A 13,764-nucleotide genomic window follows, 5' to 3' on the forward strand; every position below is an offset into this window, starting at 1 on the left:
GGAGGAAGGATGGAGACAAAGAAAGGGCACTCCTGGAATGAAAACTGTCAAAGGGCTACAAAAAAGTTAAATTAACGCAGATGATCCTCCGAGGTTATGCTTGTGCCAGGAGTTAAAAAATGCTAACCTATCCTAAGTTAATTTGGAAAGGAGAATGTCAAAAAGCTGGTGATGACACATGGCTTCTATCTTTGATGGCAGCAAAAGTTGGTTTTATAAAACATTAATTTTGGGTTAAAAAGAAATATGTTTTATTGATTTTTGAACTGAGAAAACAGTAAATATTGTAAAATTTCTTCAGTTTTGTTGTTAATGGCTACAAAAAGAGAAAGTTTGCATTTGTAACACTTAACTCTCAAGAAGTATGAATACTTTTCTGGGGCCTTTAGATTGTGTGTTTTTTTTTTTTGTTTGTTTTTTTTCTGACATCACCATAATTCACTTAACTCAAGGTTATTTGTAACTGGATCTATGTTGTAAGTATCTTATTGTGCCAATAAAGTTTAGGTAGTATCTTCTGCATCTCTTAGAAACCTCAGAATTACTGAAAGAAAGAAATTGTTTGGCATGATTGAGATCACAAATCTCACACATCACTAGAGTGATTTTGACACTGTATTTGACACCTATGCCTGCTTCCCCTATGCATTGCTCCTAGCTTTGAATAATGATTAATATGTGCTGTAGCTGTCGTTGTATTGACTCAGTGCATCTTGCTTTGGCTGGATCCAGCAGGAGTGCTGATATTATCTGCGGTAGTGTCAGATGGAAAATAAATAAAATGGATAACCACTGGCAACTGATAAGAGGTCATTTATAAATAGTTTTCTTTGAAAAATACTTTCTCTCCTTTAAATCGTGGACTTATCAAAACAGCTGACTGATTGTCCAAATCCATTAAGTAAAGTCATGCCTGGGGGTGTTGCTTTTCTGTTAGCAAAATATAAAAGTTTGCAGAAGACATTTTTTCAAAAGAGGTTAGTTTTTCAAGCATTTATAGACAGCAGTAAAACATTTTGTTCATACAAGTAAACTTCATCCCCACTCTTCTTTTTCACTCTTTGTTATCCTCCATCTCAGGATATCTTATGTGCTCTCCCATTACTAGTGTGAGTAGGAGGAAATAGCATTTTTTTCTCTTTGTGTGTGTCGATGAAAGGTTTACGCACAACCTTTTTTAGAGGATTGGAGCATTATTTGTGGATTAGAAAATGTATTGTTTGTTTTATTTTGTCTTTAAGTAGAAATCGTATTTACAAAATGTTTTAAGTGGGCGATATTGAGTTTCAACAACTGATAAATGTGCCAACACTTCATTCAAAAAGTAACTGGAATATTCTTGTTTTAAAATAAATAAATGAAAAAGTAAAGTATTGTAAAGTTCTGCCCAAGAACCACTTAAGATATTAAGATCCTTTAAAACGTTGTTATTTGCACTTGTAAACATTACAAACATAAAACTTTACAACATTAATGTTATAACATTGAAACAGTGAATGGAAACATACACAGCACTGCAACACTATATATCACATCTGATACAAAATAAGTAATTTTATCAGCAGTACATTCTCAGCTGGTTCCTCCATTTTTTTTTAAGGTGACATGTTAGCATGTCGTTATGGTAACTTTTGCTGACCTTATTGTGACATTTGCCTGTTGTGTTTATGTGTTTTCTGTAAAACAGAACCCATACAGTCAGAACATCCTCCTAAAAGTACAGTTTGCAAGTGGCTGCACTGACAGTTTTTCCAAGTGTCAAAGTGAAAGAAACTCAATAAAAATGTTTGTCTCATCTTTTCTGATTTGTTATTGCAAAAACAATTAGAAAAGCATGTACAATATAATTGTCCTTCTTCACAATTGTCAGTTTGCTCCATAAAAACCATATAAATCACATTAAAAGTTAAAAGGTTGTGTTTGAAAAATGACAAAATGTTCAAAAGTTAAAGGTGTATACGCTTGAAAGGTGATGGAGAAGCTTTACTCATTTTTAACATTTTGTTTTTACGCTTTGTTTCCAGAAATGTCCAATGTGTGGCTTAGTTTCAGATTGCATCAGCGCATGTACCTCTGTGGGGATAAAGCTCTTTGAACTTGTGTTTGTGGGTGATAACTTGGAGCCCAGCGGAGCGCAAACACTGTCTAACCTTCACCTGCTCCTGTCACAACTGGTTTCTTCCCACTTCAGCAGCAGGAGGTTAAAGGATAAACATCAGACTGTTCATCCAGTTCCCAGTGTGGTCACCAGCTGTGAGGTAGCCTCAACTCTGAGCTGTTTTAGTAAAGCTGATTCCAGTTTAACCTTAGTTACAGAACCTCAGCACAGTGCAGGAAATGCTGCATTTTGATTTTAATTACATGGAAGATTTGGCCTGTTGTCTGGTGTCACTGACACTCATCTTTTTTTTTTTTGCTTTTTCTTTAAACCTTCAATAGAGTTGCCCTACCTTATGCCTTCTTCCTTTTTTTACCCCTCTACTTTATATGAAAGTAGGCTGACAGGAAAGGGAGAAGGAGAGGGGGGAAGACATGCGGCAAATATAGTCGGGTCCAGGAGTTGAACTCGCGACGGCCACTTCGAGGACTCAAGGCCTCCAAACATGGGTCGCTCTGTCCCCTACGCCACCACTGCACTGTCTTCTTCCTTTAATGCATCATCAGTGGGTCTCACTGAATCCAAGCAGCTGTTTCAACATGTCGGTTTTCATCTTTATTTTTCAAGTGGCATTAAACAGGAAAAAAAATAAAGATGTTTCTCTTTTAGTACAATAGAAGGACAGTCAGACAGTTTATTGATTAAAAACTTCTGACTCACCTGTAATAACACTTTACACTTTTTTCAACAAGATGAATGAGTTTATATGTCTTCTGTTCTCTGAAGGAGTGAAAAAAAAAAACAGGCACAGCTGTATTCCACGTGGCAGCAGATTTTGGCTTTACATTTGGAGGAATCACTGGTATACGTGTAACTCGTCTGTCACCACAAAAACCCCCGACTGTGTTCCATAGAAAAATAAAATAACAGAAACACAGTTTGATGCTCTGCATACATCAGACATTCTGACGTCTCTTTCATCTAAGACAAAAAAGTTCTTCTATGGAACGTTCTTATACATGTAAACAAATAGGCCTGTAGATGAATATCCAAGTTGCAGCAGATTACGCCCAAATGTGTCACAGTTCATTTCATGTTATCAGTCATTTAAACTGTCAGGATTCCTTCCTGGTGCTTTCATTATGTCCATCATCTGTTAGGTTTTGGGTTGACCTGAAATTGCATTGGACATTTACAAGCTGACGTGATGTTTTAATGCATTCCATATGGAAGCAAAAATTTGCTAACAGTGTACCACCAGGTGGCAGCAAAGCTTGTTAGACACCAGTCGTATTTTTTTTATAGATAAAATCAATTGCATTATGCCAAACTCCAATAAGAGGTAAAATTGGAAACTACATATACGTAGTTTGCCATATGTAGTTTGTACGTAGTTTAACTTACACTGTAAGTTAAACTGCACAATGTGTAGTCTATTTAATGACTACACATCACAAGAAGGAGGGTAGGTAAATGTAATCAATAAAGATCACTGAGAATATGGCAAATTAATAAACTTGTTTTCTTTTCTTTAAATCTCAAACAGTGCATAATAGTCTAGTCACATTTTCTGTTTAAATAATACTGGTAATAGTTTATTAAACTCAATCAAAAACTAAAATGTCAGCTTGATCTCACAGTCTAATGTATCAGATGAGTAATTATGACCCTGATTTTGTTGGACATGTTTTCTCTACCTCAACGGGGCAGCAGAGAGCTATAGTGAGATAAAGTACAAAATCAAGTTAGTCAGTGAATTTTAACAGTTGGAGCAAATCAACTTTATTATCAGCACAAACCTGGTTGGATTTCAGTCCAGAAACATTAAAAAAACATATTAGACGGAGATGCTTTCCTCCATCTAAAACATAATCCTCTATTTTAGGCCCTAGTAAGTTCTTTACATAAGGGCATTTAAAAAATAGTTCCACAAGAAGAGACAGTGCAAGACTTTGTTGTTAATGGTGCTACACAAAACAACAATAATGATATTAATAGATGATGAAACAATAGTAAATAGATAGAGATACTTAAAGCTGTAAATTCTATTTTGTTATTACTGCAAAACCAATGCATATTGGATTTCATTTAGGTGGTTGATTACGAAAGAACAAAAATACTTTGAGAAAGTATATTGATAGACACGCATATAATAATTATGATTAAATGGTTCATTTTCTCTAATTACAAAATCTCAGGGTGATAAAACAACAACAAACACATTTTAATGCATTCTTAATCAAACTTACATCTTTGTTCATGTTGCTGAAAGGAAACAGTAAACTTGGGAAGGAAGGTGAGGAAGGTTATGCAATGACGAGCCATAGTGAGTCAACGGGACAACCAACAGAGGCTGAGAAAGTCCTGTTTAAAGCTGGTGCTGATTAGCTGGCCCTGCCCATATCTGGAGTTTTTAAGAAACCCGAGATGAAAGGCGGGGAGGGAAGAAACTCCACAAAGGGGGCACACACACAGGGGTGTGTGTCTGTGTGTGTATTTATGTGATGTTAGCCTGACAGGGAGAATAAGACGAGCAAGAAGAGGGTTGTGTGTGTTTGGTAAAAGTGGAACTTGCAAACTTGAGGAGGGAGGTACCAAAACGTTCAGCGGACGGCACACATGTGCAACAGAATCTGCTTTCAGGAATGCGTCATTAAGATGAACACAGTCCTGCTGGAGAGGATGCATACTTGTGTGTGAGTTTGAGTCTGAACAGAAGTCATCTTGACATGTTAGAGATTCAATAACTCCTTTACAGAGTTCTGAAGAGGGGAATGGAAGATGGGGTAAAAACAGCAAAAAGTAAGCAAAAAGATGGACTAAAGAGAACCAGACAGACCAGATGGGCATGTGCAGAGAGAAAGTGAACGTGGGATTGCTGCTGCGTTTGGCTGTTCTGCTTACAGCACTGTGTTGGTGCATTCACGTTGTTTACCTGCAAACCAGCTGGCAGAGCTCCCCCCCACCCTCGGCTTTGGGACATCCCACCCAGCATGACCTGAACCAGGACCAACAACCCAGGATGAAACATGGCTCAGTGGACAATCAGGAGAAAGATTTTGAAAGCAGAACATCTTATCTTCACGCACTCATCAAGGACGGTCAGGTCAGGAAGCAAAACGTGGACAAAGAACAGCTGCTGCCACCATGCTGCCCACCTCTCAATCCTCACAGAAAGGTATGGTCATGATTGCAGCGTGGTTAAAATTGTTGTGACCACATTGGATCCTAATTCAGTGTTATCAGTCTAACAAGTGGGTCAATATGGATCCATTTGCTTCATCTCTGTGAATCACTTGGTAATCCCAAGAGGGCGATGATGAAGGAAGAACAGTCAGCAGAATCAATGCATGTTCAATGTTCTCTTAGGAAACCTTCAAAAAAGGGTTTGTCAATCTGGCTTTAGTTACTTCAAAGCTCAGTGTTTTTTTTTTTCTTTTTGTTGTTTTTTTTTGAGAAATGTCCTTAAACAGGTATGGATTGGCAGGTATGAAGAGCTTTGCACAATTATACTTCTTGAATATCTTAGCATGATATCGCTGTTCCAAAATAAATTTCCGTGTATTTCACTGGGACTTTATGGGTTAGACAGTGAAAGGATTATCATTATGTTTTTCCATACTCTCTAAATACATCTGGAAAGTGTGAAGCCTTTGTATTCAACCCTGCTGAGTCAATATTGTTGAGTTTCCTCTTGCTGTAATTAGATAAACTTGTTTTTAATAACTTTATCTCTGACCTTGCTTTAATTCTTCTTGGTCTTCATGATGCTGTTTGTTCACAAGAGTTCTCTGACAAATCTCTCAGTTTGTTAAAGACTGTGAAGGCCTCTGGAGCCACCCAGGTGGAATCTGTGACTTCTGAAGGCTGTGTTTTTCTCCTGTCATAGTAAAGCAGGGTTGAATGAATTGCACTCCACAGTGCAATGCATTCACTGTTCTGACTTTATTCTGTGAAAAGTTTGCTAAGCCATGCATTGGTATTTTCTTCCTGCTTTACATTGTGAGGTTCTGTCTATAAAATTAGTTTCAGTAACATGTCAAAATGTGAAAGAAGTCTGAGCATTTCTTGCAAAACAATGCAGCTCATACACTGTGTGCATCAGCTACAAGATCCCTTGTAAAAATCTGTTAAAATGCAATGTCTTCTGGAGCAAACAGCTCACACACACAAACGTCAGGAGGTTGAACCTGATAACTTGTGAGATGTGCACTCCTTTGTTTTTAGTCCCTCTTCATGTCTTTCTCTGTGATTATTTAATCTCCTCATCCATTCATCTTCCTTTGGTTCCCCCACCCCATTCTCCTTCACACAAGATGCACACTCACTCAAACACACATGGAAAGCTTGCCCTTGCCTGATCCTCATCTCGCCTCCTTTTATTCCACTCCACTGCTTTTCCTTATTATGTTCTTTAAAGCATTCCCCACCCATTCGAGTTTTGCCTTTTAATCTTTTACAACCTAAATTACCTCGAGACACATGAGCAACAGTGAGTTTTAAATGCCACAAAAATCACTGCCAGGCTATCATGCTGCAATGTGAGACGAGCACTTGCACGCGCCATCAATAATACAAGAATGCCATATGCTGACTTTCTCTGATTCTTAACTCAAATTTTGCCTCATAAGATGCCTCGGAGGGGCCTCAGTAGAAATTCTGTGTCATGTGTTGCTCCTCTTTAAGTGTTTCTTTCTCGCTACTTTCATTTCTCCTTCTCTTTACTCCCTTTAGGCTCTCATCTTGAAGATCACAGCACCTCTTTTGCTCTGCCATGTTTAGCATTCCCCACTCTCATCCTCTCTCTTGCTTTTTCGAGTCTTGTGTCATGGGAACACACTTCTCATTTTGTGTCCACTTCTTATTTCTTCAACATTATTTCATGCATTGCAGATAAAATAATAAGCTGCAAAGCAAAGCTGATGTTCTGGAAGGAGGATGGGAGGCATTTAAGGATTCCAATGCAAAGATTTATATAAATATTGCTGCAAATTTAAAGAAAGGCTCTTAATATTTAGTGTGTTTTTTTCTCCAGCTGTGTCACTGCGATAGCTAGAATTTAAAAAATTATGGAAAATTCATATATTTGACTTGTTCACTGTGGTTTGACTATTTCAGTTACCAAAACATAAAAAAGAAGCTGCACCCTACAAATGTCTGTCTATGAGCTGATCTGAGCAAAAAGAACATTTTCAGTCATGAGTAAATACATACAGGAGTTTCTTAATAATGTATAACATCAGAAATCATATTCAGTAATTCAGTTCAAAATGTGAAACGTGGAGTATTGACTACAGTCAGATTGATGCAATTCGAGTTTTTACTTCTGTTAATTTGGTTGATTATGGCTGACAGTTTATGAAAACCCAAAGTCCAGGTCCTCACAAAGTTAGAATACTACCAAACACATTTAAAAAATCACCTCTTATCTATATTTGAGCATACAGGCAGTATACTCACAAATATATTGTCTATATATGTTCTCTGTAAAATAAAGCATCAACCCACAAAAACAAACTGCATAAAAATTGCATCATGTTTTCATGCAAAGAATTTATTATCCTCATATTGAAAAGCAATGTTCCTGATTGATGTGTGGAAGTTGTCATAAAACTATGTTGGCTGCAGCTAAAGTTTGATGATAGTTTTTGCTGCAAATCCACCATTGAAAGAAATTGTATTGAAAACTTGGTTTTGAAACAAGTTCTGTTACTAATCTAACAGAAACTGCTCCAGTGTGTAAAAAATGCTGCTCAGCTGGCTTTGATTCCCACTAATTTATAACAAAGATTCAGCATCACATATGAGGGAGAGTTGCAGACTTAAGAACCAGTGCACAGATAACTCTTTAGATGATATAGTGTGTGTGTTAAATCAGAAAAGGATGATAGAGATATGACTTTTATGGGAGTTTGGAGGAATTACATTAAAGCACATGGGCAGTCAAAGCCAACAGTTTGACATTAAAGCAGGAATCAAACCTTTCCAGCGTAATGTGCTCTGAACACACTAAGCAAAGTTTGAATGCTGTCATTGTTTAGTGAAGGTTGTAATGTATTCAACAGTTCTTGAGGGTTTTTTTATAAAGTCATGAGCCTGAAAAAAGTTGAATTGAAAGAAAAAACCGTAGTCAAATAAAGTGAGTACTGTGCCTTGCAAAAGTATTGATGCCCCAATAAATATTTACATTCTCCATTTTGTTACATTAAAACCACAATTTTGGTTGGTTTGCAGTTGTATGTCCTTTTTCATTTTAGGACAATAAATTGTTTTGTGAGAGCTTAAAATATTACAGTTTAACCTAATTTTATTCCTTCAAATGACAGCTGCACTACTGAAATGTACTACATCTGCTGAGATTAAAATACACAAATCGATTTTTTATGTACTAAATATATTATTCTGAAGGTTGCTCTATATTTTAATTAGGGGTATGAGATTAAAGAGGGCTAAATTTAAATTCACACCACATCTTTCAGATTTTTATTTGCAATGCATTTTTAGTTGCTCTACAAAATGAAATCCAAATAAAATCCACTGTGTGTTTCTTTCAATATGTACATTATTAAATGTACAATTGAATGACAATAAAATATTTCTATGTCTATGTCTTGTGTAAGGTGACAAAATACGAAGTTTAACAGGGACAAATGCTTTTGCAATAAATACATATATTTATGTAAAACTCCACATAAAATCCAACAATGCTGGCAGGAGAAGTGCAAAAGAATTACTTTTTTACTTAGATACACTGTTTTAAGATAGTTAATTATCTTTCCGTAGCTGTAAAAATCTGCTAAAGTATTGAGGATTAACATGCCTATTTAAGTAAATTCATTTAAATATATTGAAAGTATAGTTATCAGATATGTTATATACCTACTGCAGATGCATAGCTTTTTGACTGACAGTACTTAGAAACATATGTAATAAAACTACAATGTGAAACTGCTTTCCCAAAAACATCAGCAGACCTGTACAAAATAGGGCAGGAAAACTCATTTTCAAATTTCCACTCTGGAGCATGTAGCGTTGGAAGATGACAGGACAAGCTGAGCTGACAAATGCTGTCTTCAATAATGAACTCTGCGTGTGTGTGTATGCGTGTGTTTAAAAGAGACTGCTATGGGGTTCGTTTTCGAGAAAAGCAATCTTAAGGAAATCTATTCTCTTAGCTGTCAAGCTCCCAAATAAATACAAACACGTCTTCTTTAATCATTTACTTCACATGGGCTTTCTTTAACACTGGGGAAAGATGAGAGGGATGAATTGGGACATTATAGACAGACGTGGGATGTGTTGGCCCCAACAGCAGCAACAACAACAGAGAGGAAGGGAGCGGAAAAGACAGCAAAAGAGAAGAGTAGCTCAAGCATACACTGATGACTCAGCCGCTGACTTTAATACAGTAATAAACAGAGTGCTGCCCTAACGTTGCAGACACACACACACACACACACACCCAGATACACTCAGAAAATATGGTGCCTACACACTCCAGTGAATTTCTCCTGGTCTGAATGAAACACTAGCCTGAAAGGAAACAGCTGCTGGGTACTTCAAGGGTCACGAGAAGTGACCACATGACATCTTGATTTAAGGGCCTTTGCTTTCCTAGTCTGCACTGCTGTCACTTTCTGCCAACAGCAGGTATAGAGATGCATCCTTACCCTCGTTGGATGGGGGAAGTGAGGACCAAAAGAAACAAGAGAGGCTGTATTTGCATGGACATTTAAATGCCTACAGTACTATTTGGTGGAAACAAATATACAGCTTGATACACGACGCATAGGTAAAGATGAGGAATGAAATGGCTCTAGAAGCTGTGAAGTAGCTGATTAATGATAGTAGATTTCATCGTAGAATAACCCAATGAAATTCTTTTAAAAATAACTTCACTTAAATACATTATAAAGAAAATAGCCAGACTTTATTAGGAATATGTCGATGTGAGATTTTTACTGCAAAAGAACTTGAAGAATAGAGTGGTTGAATGTCTTTCTGAGAATAACGTAAATCAAAAATGAACAACATTATCTGATAGAGAGATATACAGTGGATGCGTGTTCCCTTTCAGGTAGAAGGTTTAAGGTTTAAATTCTGTAAGGAGTTTCCACGTTCCTTCTGTCTGGGTATTTCAGTGTCCTACCATCACAGTTCAAAAATATCACTTATGTTGATTAGGCATTGTTGCATAGTTGTTGGTCCTGTGTGTCTGAGTGTTGCTGTGTGATGGACTGGAAACCTATCCAGTGTGTCTGCTCTTTCCCAATGAGCACTGTCAATAGGCACCAGCCACTCCATGGAACTTCAAAGATCACTAGATACAGAGAAGTGGATGACCTTTTGTGGATTTCATCCTGTTTAAAAATGAAACCATTTCTGTTTAATTCAAAACAAAAAATGTATTAGGGTTCCTTTAATGTCCACACCATGGCTGTCTCTTTTTTGTAAAAGAAAAAATGATTCCAAAGTTATCTTAGTAATCAATCAAAAATATTATGCAGTCTTCTCTCTGTGCTTAGTTACCTGAATTCTTTGTTCTAAATTGGAAATGTTAAGACAAACAAATGTTGCAAAGGAAATGAGTCATGATTATAAGTGGAGATGAAGATTGGTACACTGACTGTTGACTGAGTGGAAGTAAAACCAAAGTATACCAACAGACATTAGCGACCAATAGCATTAAAATATGGGATTCAGTTGCTACTCTACAGCTAGGAGAACTTTTGATGTAATAAATTTAAATAGAAACAGAGAGAGGGATCCGTACCATCTTGGCAGTCCTTTCCTGTGATAATAGAGTGAAAGTAGATGATTTTCTTGGTGATTTCCTGTTATTTTTTAGAGAAGGTGCTGTGTTTTTTCTATAGAACTCAGCCATACGTGAAACATATCAGCAGAAGACTAAAAGGTTGCTTCAAATTATTTAATCCTATTGGATTTTGCAAAGTTTTCCTTTTCCATTACATAAAACCGGTGGAAGTATAAATTAAACTATCTCTATCTATCTATCTATCTATCTATCTATCTATCTATCTATCTATCTATCTATCTATCTATCTATCTATCTATCTATCTATCATTTATGACTACCCTATTTGGTGGGGATTTTCAGTAAATAAGAAAATCCTCACTTTTATTTACTGTTGTAAATAAGAGAACTGCTTAAGCTCTTCCAGGTCTTCTGTATTTCATTACGTAAACTCTGGCTGCCAGTTGCATCTGTTTTATTTGACGTGAAGTCTGTGCTGAGGCATTCCTTTCTCTCCAAAAACCGTATCCTGGATCAAAGCAATGACAACCCCAACTAAAGTATGAACAGCTTCAACAGGAACATCCCCTTTCTGCTCATTGGTGGATTTGATTTACATCAATGGAGCAGACGTTCTGAATCATCAATATCTAAATTTAAGTTTGTATCTAACCCTCGCTAGTATTGCATTTGGAAGTTTTATTCTTTTTCTCATTTGTGTTAGTATTACCCATACACATGGTGCCACATTGCAACAATACCCTTTCACTTCCTCTGTAAGTCTGATTCTAAAACTGATTTGAATAAAACAAAAGTTACATGGAGACAAAATAGCACATAATGACAAAGTGAAGCATGTTTCCAGACAATTTTGAAAATGTATTTAAAAAAACATGAACAATAGGAACAAAAATTCTTCACATCCAAGACTTCATATTGAAGCACTTTTGGAAGGAGCCTCAGGATTTTTTTGGAAATACCTCCAAAAGCTCATTGCATCTGTTTTAGTTTCTTCCATTCTCCTCTGCTTCAATGAGTTTCGTTAGCTCAGTATGTTTAGATGGGAAGCATCAACAGACACACATTTTCAGGTCTTTCCAGAAATGCTTAGTTGGACTGCTTCTAAGGTCACTCCTTTATCTTGGCTGTGTACAGAGAATAAGTGGGTGGACAATTTTAATGTGATAAATACTTTAAGAAAGGCATATTCAGCTTCTTTTCAGCAAGGGCTTTCTCCTTACCTCATAGCTGAGAAGTGCATAATTAGCTGTCCAGTCAATAGATTCTGTCAGCTGAGCTGAGGATCTTTGCAGCTCCTTTTAAATTACAGAATTAAGGGGGCTGAATAAAAATATATTTCACTCTTCAACGTTTGATTTGAATACAATTTGAAAAACAATGTACCATTCTCCACAATTTATACCCTACTTCGTCTTGCTCTGTCATGTAAAATTTTGATGCAAAACATTGAAGGTGGTGGTGGTGGTTTGACAAAAATACAACAGCTGTGTTTGAAGTCTCAAAATGAGAAAGGTTGCAAAAGAAAAAGGAGAACCAGCCTGGTATGGATTTTTGGGCTTTTCAAATTGATGATGCCAGATAGAAAGTCAGATGCTATAAGCCACACTGATTGATTAGATAAGCATTGTTCCGCTAAAATGTTTTCTGCATCATGTAGAATGCTGCACTGAGTTGATTCTTTGTCTTCTTGGTTGTTGCTGAGTGTTTTGATTCTCTGTATTTTGTTTTCACAACATCATTAATATGAAATCTACTTACAGTCTAAAACATTTCTAAAAATGTCTTATTTGTCCATCTTGAAAGACGGAATCTTTCTGTTCTATCATAAATAGTAGTTTAACTCATCTGAAAAAAAACAATAAGATTTGAAATTAAACAGATTTTGCAAAGAACTAACAGTTCCTAAAATAGTATACAACATTTTAGTCCCCATGTCAATATAAAGAAAAATACTGTTTTTGTTATTAGAATAGTGCAGTGGACTTTTGGTTTACATATTTAACTTAATTTACAGCTTCTTCTATGACACTCGCTTCACAATCTATCAATAAAATTTTTTTATCAATCTTGATTTTCTTCATATAAGAACCTTTGAAATGCATTTGCTGTCATGAGTTAAGACTCATGACACAGAAAAAGCACTGCAAATATGTGGACACTGCAAAGTCTTTTTGTTCCACCTGAATTCTTTCCCTGAGATTTCTCCCAGATAAGCCAAATGCCATTCGCATGTCAAATGCGCTGAACTTCAAAGACCAATGACGAGCAGTGCAGAGATCAGAAGTATGAAACAAAGTGAAACCATGGATTCTTTAAGACAGCCTTTCCAGATTCTGACATGAAAAATAGTGACAGCCCACTGAAATGATCATGTAGTGATGTAATGAGCGAATGTCATTCAATGCCTCAGCTGTGTTTGTAAAGAAGGGAGGACACATTTATGAAAATGATTTCCACTTGCAAAGTTTGAATTATTTTAACTTATGTAAAATAAATCTGTCTTACAACTAAAAGTAAAAAACAATGAGCATTTTAATTAGCAGATTTTTTAAAATCAAATTTACATCCATTTTTCTTTTTTGCAGAACTACTGCTAAATACATATATTTTTTTAAACTAGCAACATCATCATTGCCATTGTGCCAGAGTTCTCCTGAAATAGATCGTCCTGGACAATGTGTAACAGTCCAGCAGCCATGTGAGCACCTAGTGAAATTTATAAAACAGAAACCCAGTGACCATTGCTCCTGGTACTAAAAGAATCAGCAAAGACTGATAGGGGCAGAGAGGGGGCTATTAGAAAAGAATGAGAGAGGTTGACTTATCTAATCCCAAAGGTGTGACTGGAGTTAGTTTGCAGACATTATCGTTAACTATGGAAGCAGGGAGT

At 36.4% G+C, this 13,764-nt stretch overlaps 1 protein-coding gene across 1 annotated transcript in view; it reads left to right on the forward strand.

Moving 5' to 3' along the window:
- The first annotated feature begins 4,519 nt into the window (after positions 1-4,519).
- Positions 4,520-13,764, forward strand: part of mettl24 (methyltransferase like 24) — a 36,508-nt gene continuing 27,263 nt past the window's right edge. Inside the window, exon 1 of the mRNA XM_032585603.1 lies at positions 4,520-5,276. Within this exon, the coding sequence (XP_032441494.1) occupies positions 4,941-5,276 (336 nt within the window). The 5' untranslated portion in view covers positions 4,520-4,940. The remainder of the gene's footprint in view (positions 5,277-13,764) is intronic.

The sequence above is a fragment of the Xiphophorus hellerii genome, chromosome 15 (genome assembly GCF_003331165.1).
Source record: "Xiphophorus hellerii strain 12219 chromosome 15, Xiphophorus_hellerii-4.1, whole genome shotgun sequence".
NCBI classification, from domain to species: Eukaryota; Metazoa; Chordata; class Actinopteri; order Cyprinodontiformes; family Poeciliidae; genus Xiphophorus; species Xiphophorus hellerii.